Source organism: Pagrus pagrus (genome assembly GCF_965226575.1).
Source record: "Pagrus pagrus genome assembly, chromosome: 6".
Classification (NCBI taxonomy): Eukaryota; Metazoa; Chordata; class Actinopteri; order Spariformes; family Sparidae; genus Pagrus; species Pagrus pagrus.
This window is the reverse complement of record NC_140190.1, coordinates 15,534,707-15,551,046: the sequence shown is the minus strand read 5'-3', so window position 1 is coordinate 15,551,046 and position 16,340 is coordinate 15,534,707. Positions and strand designations below refer to the sequence as shown.

General features: G+C 40.3%; 1 protein-coding gene across 5 annotated transcripts in view; it reads left to right on the top strand.

The window, feature by feature from the left end:
- Positions 1-15,186, top strand: part of osbpl9 (oxysterol binding protein-like 9) — a 32,542-nt gene extending 17,356 nt beyond the window's left edge. For 4 of the 5 annotated variants that reach the window (XM_084354423.1, XM_084354425.1, XM_084354427.1 and 1 more), the window contains 20 exons: positions 596-691; positions 1,479-1,526; positions 3,189-3,218; positions 3,311-3,361; positions 3,930-3,968; positions 7,062-7,155; positions 8,003-8,107; positions 8,756-8,915; positions 9,101-9,213; positions 9,711-9,829; positions 10,005-10,090; positions 10,199-10,379; positions 11,169-11,253; positions 11,490-11,600; positions 11,704-11,767; positions 11,861-12,001; positions 12,100-12,178; positions 12,406-12,497; positions 12,588-12,723; positions 13,079-15,186. In XM_084354423.1, the coding sequence (XP_084210549.1) occupies positions 596-691; positions 1,479-1,526; positions 3,189-3,218; positions 3,311-3,361; positions 3,930-3,968; positions 7,062-7,155; positions 8,003-8,107; positions 8,756-8,915; positions 9,101-9,213; positions 9,711-9,829; positions 10,005-10,090; positions 10,199-10,379; positions 11,169-11,253; positions 11,490-11,600; positions 11,704-11,767; positions 11,861-12,001; positions 12,100-12,178; positions 12,406-12,497; positions 12,588-12,723; positions 13,079-13,153 (1,905 nt within the window). In that variant the 3' untranslated portion in view covers positions 13,154-15,186. The remainder of the gene's footprint in view (positions 1-595; positions 692-1,478; positions 1,527-3,188; positions 3,219-3,310; positions 3,362-3,929; positions 3,969-7,061; positions 7,156-8,002; positions 8,108-8,755; positions 8,916-9,100; positions 9,214-9,710; positions 9,830-10,004; positions 10,091-10,198; positions 10,380-11,168; positions 11,254-11,489; positions 11,601-11,703; positions 11,768-11,860; positions 12,002-12,099; positions 12,179-12,405; positions 12,498-12,587; positions 12,724-13,078) is intronic. The other variant, XM_084354424.1, reaches the window with a different exon arrangement.
- Positions 15,187-16,340: the final 1,154 nt, after the last annotated feature.

The following is a 16,340-nucleotide window of genomic DNA, read 5'->3' as shown; positions in this document are numbered from 1 at the left end:
GTATTGCAAGAGGAAGCAATATGATGTATTGCTTTATAGACATTTTGTCCCACACCTAATTCAAACCATTTCAATGGTATTGATATAACACAACACTAGTGTGAAGTCTGCGTTTCTGATTCTGATGTGGGCTATTAAGTCAAGCTATTTAAAACAACAGCCCATTTACACACATGCTTCTCTGTCAGTAGCTTAATTGTCTCCAGCCTCGAGTTCCTTGATTCAGTTTTGTTGAAGCCTGAAATCCGCTGGCCTCCAGTCAGGCCGGCCGGCAGACAGACCTGCTGGCCTTTTATGTAGGCTAGCCTTTAAACAATAGTGTTCATATCTCCCCCAGTACAGTACGCTGCTGGAAGATTCCCCTGAACTGTTGATGTTTCTGTCCACCATTTTGTGTAACAGTTTACAAAGCTCACCTGGCCAGGAGGCGACAGAGACGAGCTCTTCTTTTCTATGAATGGATAATATGTGAATACATGTCTGATATTATTGGTAGTGGCTGTGTATTTTACTTTGACTATGCGAATACTTGCATGGTGTTTGATTTGGTTAAGGCTGCACTAATGCTCAGCTTTGTTTGTTTCTCCACCATCAGGAGGCTGAGACAGGATTCGTTCCGAGTGTTCAAGACTTTGATAAGAAACTTGCTGAAGCCGACGCCTACCTACAGATTCTGATTGACCAGTTAAAGGTAGGAGCAACACCGAACCGACAACATGATTTCATCTAAAATTCTTTGCACCAGAGCAATGTGGCCCTTTGATCGTTTAATTGGTAGGTTGATTAACCCATTAGTTATGTCTTTTGGTAAGCAGAAAAATACTCTTACCTCCGTTAAAAAGTTTTTAACCCATGTTGTTTAAGCAGAGGGAATTGTATTTTTATTTTACCTGTACTTTTGTATACTGACCAATGTCTGGCCCCTTGGCACGTCACTTTTTTCAAATCTGGGCCTTCTCAAAAAGTATTGAATAATCCTGCTTTACACTAATGTAGATTTGAGAAATTTAGGATATCTGCCACTCACTTTAATATATTTTGTTTCGACATCCAGAGCTACTATGATCAATTTGAAAGACTTTCCACACTGATCAAATAATTTATTCCAAATTACAACCTGAAATTAAATCTGTAAATGTGTCACATACATGGCATGACTTGCATTTGAATCCATGTCATGATGACCTTCCTTTATTTTGTCTCACTTTTTGTGGGTATTTCCTCTCTGATGTCAAAGCAGAAGTTATTAAAAATAAGATTTGTTGTAGCATGATGATAAGGCAGAAAAATTAAGAGAAGCAGTAGCATAATGAAAACACAGTGTCCCTCCTTGGTGAAAAGACCTTGCTTCTTGCCACCACATTATCTCATATCTGATCATTTCAGTACTCATTTGACTGTGTACCCTTTCTAGCTCATATTTCCTCTTTCTCTCTTTTTTGCCTTTTCATCTCTTGTTCCCGGTCACTCTCACACAGCTGTTTGATGAGAAGATCAAGGACTGCAAAGAGGATGAATCACGCAGAGTGAGTACCAGCAGTGCCGCTCTGTCCTTGTGTGTCAGCTCTCTGGTCGGCTGTTCTCGCTGTCATTAGAGGCCTGGCTAACAGCAGGGGTAGCAGGCTGACACACAGCGCTCGGGAATGAAAAATGATAGCTGTTAGTGTGGTGCAGGCGTTTGGTAGCTGTCACTGGTCAGTTTGAAATTGTCAGTATTTTTAAAGGTGATTGAATTGGACTGTACAACCTGTTTCTTAGCATTTGTATTGAGAAAGTAAATGAAGAATTTGTCTTTATGTTTGAAAAGCTAGCCAAACAGTTATCATGGCACATATCATAGTTCATTACATACATTACTTAAAGAGTGCACAATGTAGTTTTGGGGGAGGAAATTTAATCAGAAGAGAACATTTTTCATTATTTATTTTTTCATGATTGAATACACAAACAATTTTCAAAGGACAACACAATTTCAGACAGTTTTTACTTTGTTAATATTTGCAGGAACCGTCTAAGTAGCAACCGTTTTGGCTTCAGACAGTCTTCTGGGGATCTTATTCCCCTCTTAGGACGGCTTATTTATTCAGTCATGGAAGAAATGAATATTTCTGTCTTATTATTACCTTATTAATATTGTAAATATTACCTTTCTGAGTTTGAATCTTCAGCCATACCCAGCCACACCAAAACTGTCCTCAGCTGACTGAGAGGCCAGACTTCAGAGCAGTGACTGTGCAGACTTCATGTCTACAACAAGTTATTATTTTCATCATCAATTAATTGTTTTGTGTGCACAGTGTTGCAACATGGTGGAAAACACCCATTGTAATTTCCCAGATCACAAAAATTATGTCTTCAGGTGACTTGTTTTGTCCAATCAGCTGTTTAAAACAGTTTGCAATGATTTAAAAGAGACAACAGCAGCAATTCCTCACATTGGAGAACAAGAAAAGGTAAAGCATATTTGCTTGATAAATGGCTGAATAGATAACTAGAATGTCACTCAGTAGAGCGCTTACCGCCATCATGGATCTCTCCCTTTATCGGCAGCAGCACCAAAAGTTAGCAAACAAACAAACAAACGACCACAGGTGATGACATAACCTCCTTGGCTTGGTAATAATAGATTATCAAAATAGCAGCTGATTATGATAATGGTCACAGCTCTTAACAGACGGGCACAGTTAGCTCTTCAGTTAAATTTGGCACATTGAGTGTTTTGTGGGTTGCCAGCTGATGAACAAGAGGCCATGCTTTTGTATTAATGAAGTAAAGACACGTGTACTTGAGGGACTGTTGTCAGAAATTAGCTTCAGTTAACACTACAATTGCATTTGTTTTTTCTTGTTTGTTAAGACCATTCAGTCAACACAAGCACATTTTGTATTGTTCTGTAAAATTTTAGTCCTAGATAAGTCATGTTATTGTTGGGGGAAGCAGTTCAGTTTCAGAGTGTCACGGTATTTTACCAGCAGCTGTGTGATTCACTTCCTCTGTGGGATTAATGCTGGCTGTTGGTCACTGACTTCACAAGAATAGGAAATACTCTTGTAGATTCTTGCAGTAAGTAGGACGTCATTACATTGATGTTATTCGACCAGTTGTGCAACGCTTCTGCTTTTGACCTCTATTTGTTTTTTTTAAAACGCTCTTCAATCTTACTGTCTGTTTCATTTTCCTTTTTACAGAAAGTTGAAAATTTGAAAGAGACTACTTGTGTAAGTGACACATGAACACATTTTCCTTCCTGTCTTTCAGTTTTCAAGTCAGCTCTGAGTTGCTAAATTCCTTTTCTGTCTTCTTCTTTCAGAGCATGGTAGAGTCCATCAAGCACTGTATTGTACTGCTGCAAATCGCCAAGGTAAACACAACATCAGCACAGTTTGGTTCGTATCTCTGTTGTTTGCTCTGCCACTTCACCATAGTCATTGTTCTCGTGAGACCACATCACAACAAGTTGAGTGTGTGCACTGTGTTACCTGCTGTGTGTCTCTGGGGTAGTTCCCTGCTTACAGTTGCTATCTGGGTCGGTGGTTGATGAGGGTGTAGCCCAGTAGTCGTTTCATCACATGTTCCATTCAGCCCTTTGAAAAGGAAGTGGAGCAATCATTTCTGCTTCACATAGTCGTTAGGTGAGAGTTGTAGCTTTTAAAACTCATGAAAAAGATTTTCTACAATCTTATTTATGAGTACTCGTGGAGATTGTTTCACCAATTGAGTAATCCTGGTATTAACTGATACTGAAAGAAATCTGTGTTTTACCATGTGATGAAAGGATTACTACATGTGGCAAGTTGGTGAATTTTCAGCTCCATGTTATGAGAGGGATGGATCTCATTGCTGTCTACACCGCATTTGCTCAGGATGCTTTAAATGAAATGACTCTTCCTACACTAAGTAGTCTAACATTGTCTTCTCAAAATTTTAAGGACCAAAGTAACGAACAGCAACACGCAAACGGACTTATAGTAAGTTTGACATTCTCCGTCCATGACAGAAAACTGAAATCAAACAAGCTGCTAACTTTCTCTTCTTGCTATATTTATTCTCCACTGTAGAAAATCAGATAAAGCAGATCTTTGTAGTGCATGCTGTCTAATTTGGAGATAAGCTCTTTCTGAAGCTCTTTCCCTCATTTCTGCCACCACTTTCCTGTTTAGATTTAGAAAAATTTCCTGATTTCATCTTAGATTTGGATTCTTTCAGCAGTGGTTGGGAACTATTCTTTTCTACATCAAGATACAAAATGTGTATGTGTGTGCAAACTTTTAATCTAGAAAATGCACATTTTTGCTGAATATGTATGTGTGTTTGCATGCCTGTATATGAGAGTATTGCACTTTCCTTCACTCATTAATTAGTCAACTAATTCACCATTGATTTATGTGTACACACTGCCTGCTTATTGAACCATCGAGCACTAAAGCCATCCACACAGCACTTTTGCTGACTCTGCAGGTGTCGTGTCTTCATGTCAAGGGTCTTACCAGCAGTTTTACTTGTTTTATCTACAAATCACATGTACTTTAAATCACTGACTCATTTTCCAAAGAATTGACTATCAGTTCTTAAATTGATTTCTTATCCTACAGGTTTTCAAAAAACATATTTCTTTTCTCAAAACAGATTATCAAATTGTCACATCATGTTTTATTAAGGTTTTACAGTGTCCCCACTTTTTTGGCATTTGGGTTGTGCGTTTTCCTTTCCACACACGTCCATGCTTGTGTGTTGTTTGACTTTCAGAAGGCACAGCTTGAGTCTGCTGTCAGCCATCAATTCTCACCAGTTTTTCCAAACAGCTCACGACGGCAATGTCATGCAATCTAGTGCTACGAAAAAAATGAGACTTCAACTCGAATGGGTTACATATTGCGATTATAGATTTTGCTCAAGTAGATTTTTCTCTAGAGGGAGGGAGGTGGACTGGAAAATGAATGTCCCAGAAATGTGAGGACTGAAGGGCAAATGAAAAGTGTACTTAGAGCTTTGACCACCCTACTCTGACCAAAAACCCAGTGAGTACCTTGTAGGTGAAAAATCCATCTGAAAACTTTCAGTATGCTTTGGGAAAATGTGGGTAATGTAATGTGAACGGTTTGTAGGTAATGGACTAACGCATAAAAAACCTCCAGTGTGGTCTGCGAATCAAGAATCCCACAGGGGCCGTACAGCTCATAGGCCTGCATTTACTCTTACAGCTGACTTAATCTCACAGTCATTAAGTACAGTATTACGTAGTATAAATAGCACAGCATAAGCTCTGTCTACACATTTATCTGTGCACACTTTACATGCGTTAAGCTTTGTGCTAAAGATATCTCATTTTGAGCTGTAGAAGGTCTAAATGTCACGTTGCATGTGTGCCTTTTAATGTAGAGCAAATGATAAATGCACCGCAGAGCTAAAAAAAAAACACAAACACAGGCAGCATGTTTGATTGACCATGCCAAGCACACTGCACCGATGGGGGAATTGCCGTAAGTGTAAGAATCGCCTTCAGCCTGTTCAGTGTTTATCTGTCAAAATAGTTTATGTGCTGTGATTAAAAGATATATATCGATCATGACACAGCATTTACACCCGTTTTATCTGCAATTGTCTTCCCTTCACCTGCTTCTGCTTCCGCTCCCGCTTGCAGGGTCCCACCATGACAGACCAATATTTCTGTAATTGTCTATAATTAGTAGCCCTCGCCTTACTTTCACGGAGGCACGTGGACAGGGCGAGTATTGGGCAGAGGAGAGCGAGAAAGGAAGAAATGAAGGCAAGAAGCTTGAAAGTAGTGTGAACAGGAGGGCAAATGAAGTTGAAACATCAGAGCAAGCTTCTCTGCATGATATTTTCTACCTCTGATCATAACTTTCATTTTGTTGGCACATCTCTCAACACAAAACAGACCATTATTTTACTTCACAGCTCTACTTCCTCTGTAGTCAGTATGTTTTGTGTAACATGCACAGTGTTGCATCCTGGGATTGTGCAGGCATGTTGTTTACTTTCTGGTATTCTTGTCCAGCTACTGTATTTTCGCTTTTACAGCCTTTGGTCGGGTCATGTTCTGACTCACTGTGCCTGTTCATTTTGACTGCAGGTCAAGTTTAAGTAATAGGATATTACACATCGCATTGACTGGATCTAATTTCAGTGCCACCAAGAGCCCTGAGGGGAAGTCGCTGGGGAATAAAGGGTCGATATGGTTTTGTTTTAGCTCGCATTGTTGTTGGTGTTCCTGTCAGTTGGGTCATCGGGTGCCTCTGACCCCATTAGGCCGTGCCAACAGGCTGATTTCTATGTGCATGCGCACTTATGTGTGTTTGCCTGTATTCAAATCATGGACATATGATGTTGATTGAGGTGGCACCGGTGAGGGCAGGCTGCTGCAGAAAGGAACGTCCCCGCAGGTTTTCACCACAGGGAAATCACAAGCTGGGGAGTTAAAACATGTTACAGATTTAGTCTGCAGCCCTGTGGAGTTAATTAACCCTTTTTAGACCGAGTTCAAGAGGCACTGTTAGTTACTGTGTAAAGCTGCTGCTGGTGTTTGGGTTTTCAAGCCTTGCCGTTGGTTTTCGTATTGATCAAAATAATGAAACCTGGAAACGCCACGCTTTCCAGGAAATGATGTGAGAGGAAATTGATCTTCCCAGGCTGGATGGTGCATATTTTATTTCAGTGTATACCGTTAAAAGGATCTATACAGAGGCTGTGATTGGTGCCCAGTCGAGGGTGAGAGGTTACATTGACTTCTGTGTTTCAAGTCAGCACATTCGATTATAGATTTTATTTGATTTCACCATTTGTTCTTGCTTTCCAAGACATAAACTGGGTATAGCAAAAATAACAAAACTCAACACTAAAATAGGCTCTTTGATATTTTCCAAAATGTCTGTAGACAGTTTAAAGTCCAAAACTGGGGCTAAATTCTCTTTTGGTTTATTATCTGTTGAACAGCATCATAGATTAGTAAGCAGGCAGTGGCGTGGGTGTGCTATTGTTGGAGCAAGTGTCTGTTTGTTTTTGTTGTTGATGGCAATGTTGTTTTTCTTTGTTTGCTCCAGAGCACCATCAACCCAGTGGATGGGATCTACCAGCCCCCTCTGGCTACCCCTGTAGACAACACCACGATGCCAACACAGACCACACTACCCACAGGTTCTTGTCACCTCCTCACTGTTTCTTATGCACACTCAAACCGGTGCCTCACAGAGGGTGGCAGCAGCTCCCCCTGTTGTTCACACAGTCTTCATCTCCTTCAGCTGATGGGCCGCTCTGCGCAGCACATTTAATTCTGTCTCGAGTGTTTGCTGGCAAAAGCCTTTTTCATTTCTCGTTTTTGACAAATTTATCAACAATTAACAACAGTTCATGTTCTCCCTCAATTGCATTTGAAGTGTAATGTTTCACTGTGGTGTTGAACACAATGGGATGAAACCTGAAGCATGTTCTACTATGACAATATTGATGTCATTCAGGGTTTCAATATATGTACTAAATGTTTTATCCGTGTTTGAAGGAAAGTGATGCAAGTCAGCTTCCTGACTGTTGGGGATCTACAGCAGGCTTCAGTGGCATTAAATCTGTTATGGTTATTACACATATTAATGGGATTATATTTAATTTTTCCAACTTAATTCTCTTTGAAAATTGATTCATTAATGTTGTTCTGTGTTGAAGCAGATCCCTCCAGCCCCCCCTCAGTGGAATAATAATTGATTAAATTTAATCGCATGACTAAGATTTGACCAAAGAAAAAAAATCAAAGTCTATTTTGGTCAGCTGACTATGACAAGACTGTTTAAAAGTGCTGCTGAAATGAGCCATGCAAAGTAGGCCGTTCTCATTTCGGTCTGTTAATAGACTGTGTAATCCCCCTCACAGCTGAAGTCTCTGTCTGCAGCGTCTTAGATCTTTTTTTTCTCTGAGACGCTGTTTTTAATGCGATTTGGTTTCATTTTGAGGCTTCGGTGCTAATTCATCTACTTTCTCATTTCCTCTAAAGACGCTTCTCAGGTGTGTAAATCAGACCAACGACCCTCCACGTTACCCGTTGGTCCCGTCGTCACAGTGATGGGCAGTCTGCAGACCCCAACTCCCAACAGCACAGGTAAAGTTCACTTCACTCCTGCAGCCAATGATCAGCATCGATTACACGTTCCACGAATTACATTTTAGGAACATTGCACATATATGGTTTTATTTTGTCTTGACTTCTTGCAGGTTTTAGACAGTTTGCTGACTTATATTACAGGTTGCATAAAGCCTCTTAGAGCCTTTAATTTACAATCAACATGAGGCTAACGTAATAAGAACGCAACCATGAGTGCAAAATCAATAATAATATTAATTATTACTGTTCTTTTCCAACCTGGAGTGCCTTGTCCATGAACATAAAGTACAAAAGCAAAGGAAAGCAGAGGTGCATGCCTGTTTGTCTTCTGTGCTGAGGCAGCAGTATTAAAATGCTGCGCTGTGCATTAAGAAGGAAAGCTGCAAGCTCCAGAGTACTGTCAATACGCTCTGCGGAGGAAGCCATCACTATGTTAAAGACAGCTTAATGTTACTTTACACAGCCTGCTGGACCAGGCTCAGAAATGAACGCTCCAGCTGAACAACATTATGTAGATTTGACTGTGAACTGTATGCTGTGTGAATAGAGAAATCTCATAAATTAGATCCATAAAATGAAAAGAAAAGCACAAGCGGGCACTGACATGACACACAATGTTTGATTAAATTTTTTCCCCTCTGTCAGGGAGTGGCCCTTCAGGCCCCAGCAGCGGCGTCGCCTCCCCAGCTCACATCCCCATCCCCTCGCACTCTGTGCCAGACTTCTCCTATTCCTCCAGCGAAGATGAGTTCTACGACGCTGATGAGTTTTACCAGAGCAGCACTTCCCCCAAACACTGCATAGAGTGAGTATAGTAACACTGTAATTAAAGCGTTTGCCAGCACAGGTGGGAAAATGCTGCTTAGAGAGAATGAAGTCGGAGAAGTTTGTAACAGAATTGCCTGTGAATTCCTACTTATTCTTTATCTCTTCATCTCTCCTGCTTCCTGCCTCCTTTCCGCTCACTCTGTCTCCTCCTCTTGCCCTCAGTCCCTCAGGGCCTCCAGCTGCCTCGCCCCTTACTAATGAAGGAACAGCTATGAAACGACCAGACACCACCGAGTCCCTCAACTCGTCCATGTCCAACGGCACCACAGATGCAGGTAAAATAGGACTGCACACACAAACATATTGTAACTACTTCTGTTTCTGTGCTTTATTAAACTCTAAGCTGGTGCTCTTCTTGCTGAAATTGAAGGTAACAGTAAAGATTTGGCTTCATGTAGGGCTGCAAGTAACGATTATTTTCGTTGTTGATTTTCTTTATTAATCGATAGTTGTTTGGCCTATAGATTGTCAGAAAATGGTGAGAACTACAGATTTTACAAAGCCCAAGATGACATCCTCAGATGCCTTGTTTTGTCCACAACACAAAGAATTTCAGTTAACTGTCACAGAGGAGTAAAGACACCAGAAAATGTTCACATTTAAGAATCTGGAATCAGATAATTTTGACTTTTTTTCCGATTCTATCAATTCAGAAAAGTCTGGTTCCGGTTTCGTCAGATGGTAAAAGTTAAGTGATGTTTTAATCATGAAGTGGCAGGGAAGTCAGTCATTTTTCACCCATGTGAGACTTGTCCTCTGCTGTTGTCTTCAGACCCGTTTGATAGCCACGATGACCGTGATGATGACCCTGAGGGCGAGTCTGTGGAGGAGCACAAGAGCGTCATCATGCACCTTCTCTCTCAAGTTCGTTTGGGCATGGACCTCACAAAGGTAAAGACTCCCTCCATACTGGACTCCATTCTCTCTTATTTCTGTCTAAATTCCCCTCACTGCAGTGGTCCTTAATCTTTTTACTCACTATAATATTGTTTGCGCACACTGTTTTCTTTTGAACAACCCACGCAGCTCCAGTTTTACAGTTTTTCTCCTTCATTATATTTCACAGGTGGTCCTGCCTACCTTCATCTTAGAAAGGAGATCTTTGTTAGAAATGTACGCAGACTTCTTTGCACATCCAGACTTATTTGTAAGGTAATGCTCATCTCTCTCATTGGTGCAAGCAACTGTGTCACACATATATTTAAATGCATCCAAAAGTCAGAACACATTAGTTTAACTCATTCACGTGTCTTCCACTAGTATCGCTGAGCAGCCGGAGCCCCGGGAGCGCATGGTAAATGTGGTAAAGTGGTACCTGTCAGCTTTCCATGCAGGGAGGAAAGGTTCAGTGGCCAAGAAACCTTACAACCCCATCCTGGGAGAAGTCTTCTACTGCCACTGGGATCTGCCTTGTGAAACAGAGGAGCCTCCCCCACACACGGTGAGACCACATGCCTCTGCAACTATTACTGGTTCTTCACTACTTAGGATTATGTAATTAAGCGTCTGTTGATAGAATAGGACCAGCTATGGCAGAGCATCTGATTTTTTTTTCACCTCACATTAATGTTACACATAAAACAAGTTGTGCACATGCCCACTAATCAGAATCAAATTTAGAAAATGCTGAATTTTAAATGTTATCAAGATTAGGAGTCAACACAATCACTCATGTAAACCAAAAATCTGTAAATATGAAATCAAACAATCCCGTCGTCATATTTGTATGCTGTCCCCTGGCATTTTCACTTGTCTTATGTTGGTCCCTTACTCTGGAATTTAGCAATAGTAAGCATTAAATATCAAGATCAAAACATACAATCAAAGTTGTTAAGTACAGCTGGTAAAATGAACAAAGTGACAGTACACATCGATTACTGTGGGGGTGTAAAGAATTCTGTAAACTTTATTTTTTGCTGTTACTTTTACAGTAACAATTAAGATGTGATGATAAAAGCTTCGATAGTTTAAAAATTTGGTTTAGGTACCTTAGAACTGATTCAATTTTACTCTTAACAAACAAACAAACACTAAATTGTAAAACTTTGCGTTGCCTTTCATGTACATTTATGTTTTGTTTTCCTGTGTTAACACATAACACAACGCACAATTCCTTTTAATATTCTTGAATCATCAAAATGTTGTTGTGTTTCATATATCACTGTGTATAAAATGGAGAAACTCCAGCACTCGTTTGTTCTGACCGCCCTCATCTCCTCCACCCCTCCAGGAGACGGTATCAGACGGCCCAGTTCCCTGGTCCTCAGCCAACAGTGTGCGTTTTGTGGCAGAGCAGGTCTCTCACCACCCACCCAGTGAGTGTTGAACTTTCTTCTTTTAACTGATTACAGAGCGCTGTGACAAACTTTTGACATGTAGGATCAAAACACTGATCGCTTTTGACAAGTAACCACCGGTCGCTCAGATCATTTGTCCTTATAAAGCTAAATACAGGCTGTTGATTGCATGTTAAGGATTATTTGACAGACTTTCAGAACTGTAACTTGTTTGACACTTTCTATTAACTCTCGATTATTTCTTCTTTCTGTAGTTTCTGCATTCTACGCAGAGTGTTTAAGTAAGAAGATCCAGTTCAACGCTCATATCTGGACTAAGTCTAAGTTCTTAGGCATGTCCATAGGTGTCCACAATATTGGCCAAGGTACTCAGATTGCTACTTTATACACTCCAAAATCTGAATTTTTACACACTTTGCAGTCACATCTTCAAGTTGATGTTATAATTTTGTGCTGGTCTCGTTTCAGGTTGTGTGTCGTGTTTGGAGCACGATGAACATTACATCCTCACCTTCCCCAATGGATATGGCAGGTGTGTATGTGTGTTAGGGTATTCATTTGTGTGATCCTGTCATTGCTGAATTATCAATAATGTGCCGTGCTGACCCTGAGTTCGTCTGTCCAGGTCAATTCTGACTGTGCCGTGGGTGGAGCTGGGCGGGGAGTGCAACATCTCCTGCTCCAAGTCAGGCTACAGCGCTAACATTGTGTTCCACACCAAACCCTTCTACGGAGGGAAAAAGCACAGGATCACAGCTGAGATCTTGTAAGAGAAAAATGTCCACACAGTACATTTTAAATCACAGTTCAACAACTAATTTTTTTATTGAAATGTTTAACGACTCTTTTCTTTTTCTCTTTCAGTCCACCTAATGACAAGAAGTCTTTCTGCTCCATTGAAGGAGAGTGGAACGGAGTGATGTATGCCAAGTGGGCAACTGGAGTGAGTCTTTTCTTAGATAATATTAGATGTTAATTTTTTTAATTTTTTTTGGTGAGGGATGCATATCAAATTAAATAATTACCTAAGAAAAATAAGCAGTCATTTATAAGTTGAACCAAAACAAAATGTATGCATTCAATGCACTGGAGAACAACGACAAAAGGAAAGTGATTTGAAGCAAGGAAATGCACTCATGCATGAATAAATGTGTTTGTGTGTTTTTCCAGGAGAACACAGTGTTCATTGACACTAAGAGGATGGGCATCATTAAGAAGAAAGTGAGAAAGCTGGAAGACCAGCTGGACTACGAGTCCCGGAGGTGAGAAATGAAACTGACCTTTAGGCAGTCTTTCACATCATGAGACCTTTTGTCTTTGAAACTTTAACCCTCACTTCTTCAATTCTCCAGATTGTGGAGAGACGTGACGTTGAACCTGAAGCTGAAAGACATCGATTCGGCAACAGAAGCCAAACACCGGCTGGAGGAGAAACAGAGGGCCGAAGCCAGAGAGAGGAAGGAGAACGAGCAGCAGTGGGAGACCAGGGTGAGGCTGTCAGCCCATATTCTTCATCTGAACACTGTGATAATAGACTACACAGTCACAAACGTGAATCTTTTTACCTACAAAGCAATATGTATTTGTGTTTTTAATGTAAAATGACTGAATCTAAATGCAACATACTGGGGTTGTATGAGCAAAAGCAAATGATCAAATTAGCAAGTAAACAGATCTTGTTGTCAATTACATTCATAGTGACAGGAAAAGGCAAAAAGCTTGACAAAGATCACTTAGAAGTGTCAGATAATTTTCAACTGAATTTCAGGATGAGCTCTAATAAAGTCTTCTCAGATACTTGAGTGTAATAATCACTCACTCACTTGTTTGTGTGTTTCTGCAGCTATTCCACGAGGACGGGGAGTGCTGGGTCTACGATGAGCCTCTATTAAAGAGATTATCCTCTCAGAGGCACTGAGAAGACTGCGTGCACTCTGATACACACACATACATATGCATAAATAAATGCACACACGACAGAGTCTTCATAAGAACTCTTTTGCAAAACCACTTGTTTTCCAGGCCTTGGAATGACTGATGATTGAATATGTACACAGCTTTGCATTTGACTGTAAAATAACAATATGGAGATGAATGAAATCGAATGGAAAAGCAAGATGTAACATGAAAATTAGTAAAGCTCCTCTCCCTACTTGGGCAATCTCACTTCCACCTCCACTGACACCCGCCAACATGAGACTCGGCAGCGCAGAGTGGAGACGGGAGGGTTCGACGTCATCCAACTCTGTCCGTCTGCTTCACGACCACACCCTACATCAGCTCCACAGGACGAGCCAGAGCAGTTTCCCTACACTAATGGTTTTTTGGAGGAGGAGGGCGAGGGATGTGTGGTTGATGGTGTTCAAATCAAATAAATCTTAACAAATAAAAACGGCGCTCTACATCTCAGGGAATCTGGTGACTGAGGAAAGAAAGCTGCTGCCCCCTCTACGAGTCTTGACAGCCTTATAATGGTGGAATGGACGAATCTTAAAGGGCCAGGGGAGAAATTCTCCACTTGCCTGCAACCAGTTGTAACTGTTGTTTATATATAGATATACATATGATGGATATATAAATATATATTCTTTTTTATTTTCAATGCTCTTTTTGTTTATTTTCCTTTCCTGCAATAGTGTAAAAATATTTGAGGATATGAACTTGATGGCTTTACATCTTTAGGAATCATTCCATTCCCCTTTTGATGTTTTGTTCCCATTTCAAGTTGATTTTGCCACCTATTTGGGTCCTTCACACTGTTCTGTGTCTCAAGTGTTATCCAGAAGCAAAGCCCTACATAAGCCATAGCATCTGAACACACTGATTTGATAGATTTGTGAAATATATGCAATATAGCGATCATTGACATTACCTGTCAAAGGACAATTTTTGGTGTCCATTATGCCAAAAAGGTTTAGATAAACGGCTGAAGGGACTTTGATCTGGGCAGAGAACAAACGATCCTCTGAAGAGGTTTCCATGTTACCTGAAGGCATTTATGAACAAATGATTGTTTACATATTTTTGTCTTTCTGAATCGTTGGTCCATGATGAGGACCAAAGGCTCCCCTTTTGTTCCGCACAATACCTTTCCTTTCCAAACCCACAGGTGACAGAGTGGATCACCTTCATGGTTAACTCTTGTGCTTTCAGAGGGTGAGGAAAGTGAAAACGAGGAACCAGAGTAGACCTGTGAAACACGCTGCTGTTTCAGAGTGCTGCTACAGTCCAGACTGTTCTACCGGTTCAATTTTAGTGTAAACTTAATTTTGTTTTTTGTCCAATGTTTTTCAAGATAACACACATAGAGGGCGATATTTATCCTACTGTACACCTCTGCTTTTTTTGAACCATCATTCGTCATTCTTATTTACAGCTATAGGTTGGATCTAAATGCAATGATATTTGGATGAAATGTAGAAATAAACAATTTTCACCCGAAAATTCCCAAGAATATCTCTCAATCTGGGTCCCTTGTTATCTTTGTGTTTGACATTTAAGATGTGATTATCATCTATTCTACATATTTGGCCTGAGTGATAAGTACGCTGGTTGATTTTAAATGAATATTCAATGAATGTGGTGAAGAGAAACATATTAGTGGTGCTGTATGCATATCAATGAAACCTGGTAAAGATCTCAATGCCTGTAGTTGCAGATGTTAAGTTTGATCCTTCTCTAAAGCCTCCATAACAAAAAGGGCCTTTAGAAACAAGCCAAATAAAAATCAGTCAAAGCTAAATTTGAAGCTCTTATATTGTTTTTTTTCCTCCATGTTATGTCTTTGTAAATTGAATTGAGGCCTTGCCATACATTTCATTATCACTCGGTATTGCCTGATAGAGGGGAATCAAAATGTATTTTTTATTTCATTTGGATCATAAACATTGATTGTATCAGATTTTCCTGTTTATCAATGCATAATATTAAATCTCCATGAGTTTAATCCTGCGAGATATTGTCATGGTTATTTCAGATGAGCATGGGTGATATTAGGCCCATATTGCCAACCCCAACCAACATGTGCATATAAACCATATAAACAACACAAACTCAAAGGGTGACTCCAGTAATTTTACACATTAAAGTGTGTTTACAGGTCTTGGGGAGTACTTCTGCAAATGTGAAAAATACAGTAGAACGCCTTCTGTGGCTCCAGAAGAAGCTGCATGTAATCTGATAAATTGCCTCCAGATGTCAGTGTGAGTTGTATTGTGGGTGATTTAGGCGCCAGGTTTCTCGGCAGTGGGCTGCTTTTCAAAACCTAGTGACTCCCCAAAACTTGTAAACACACTTAAATGTGTAAAATTGTTGGAGTAACCCTTTAAGTAATCGCCACCTTGCTTGATATTTTGCATTTATTGCCCAAAAATAACCAATTGACGCACAGTTAACCCACATGGCACTGTGGGGGCCCCTGGGAAGCTGCCCCTTTTGCCCGTCTGGAAATCCAGCATGTGTGAGGAAACATCATGCATAGATAACATATCTGTAATCTGTGTTTATAAGGCACAGAGAAAATCGGAGAAAATCTGAAACGCAACATTAGAGTCAATGAATGAAATGCAGGTACAGACAGGAATCACGATTTTTATAGATACTGTTCCCCCTCATAGATAACGTTTAATTTTGTAGTTTAATTAAATTTGATTATTTTTTATTTAAACTTTGGTTTCATTTATGTGATTTACAGTGTTAAATGTTGTATTCCTCCTAGTTTTCATTGATAACCGGACAGTCCGGCAGAGGCGCTAGACGTTGGACTATTTTTCCCATCGGCCTGTGCGCCATCCTCTATAAAAGCGAGCTGCACCCTTCGCCTGTCCTCATTCTTCCTCCGCAGCAGCAGGTAAATGCCACGTCTCCGTCTTCAAGTGTTTGTCTTTCTGAAGTCTTGCTACATTTGTAGTATTTAACTGTAAAAACTAGGAGATTAACATGCACTGTCTATGTTTACTCTTCTAAATCTTAGCTGTTTTAAGCAAAAACGCTTATTTTGAATAACATTGTGAACTTGTGCTAGGTTAGCTGCAGGCCTCCACCACGTGCCTCAGTGCGCATGTTGAGATGCTAATTAGCCAACCAGCTAATTTCTCACTTTTATT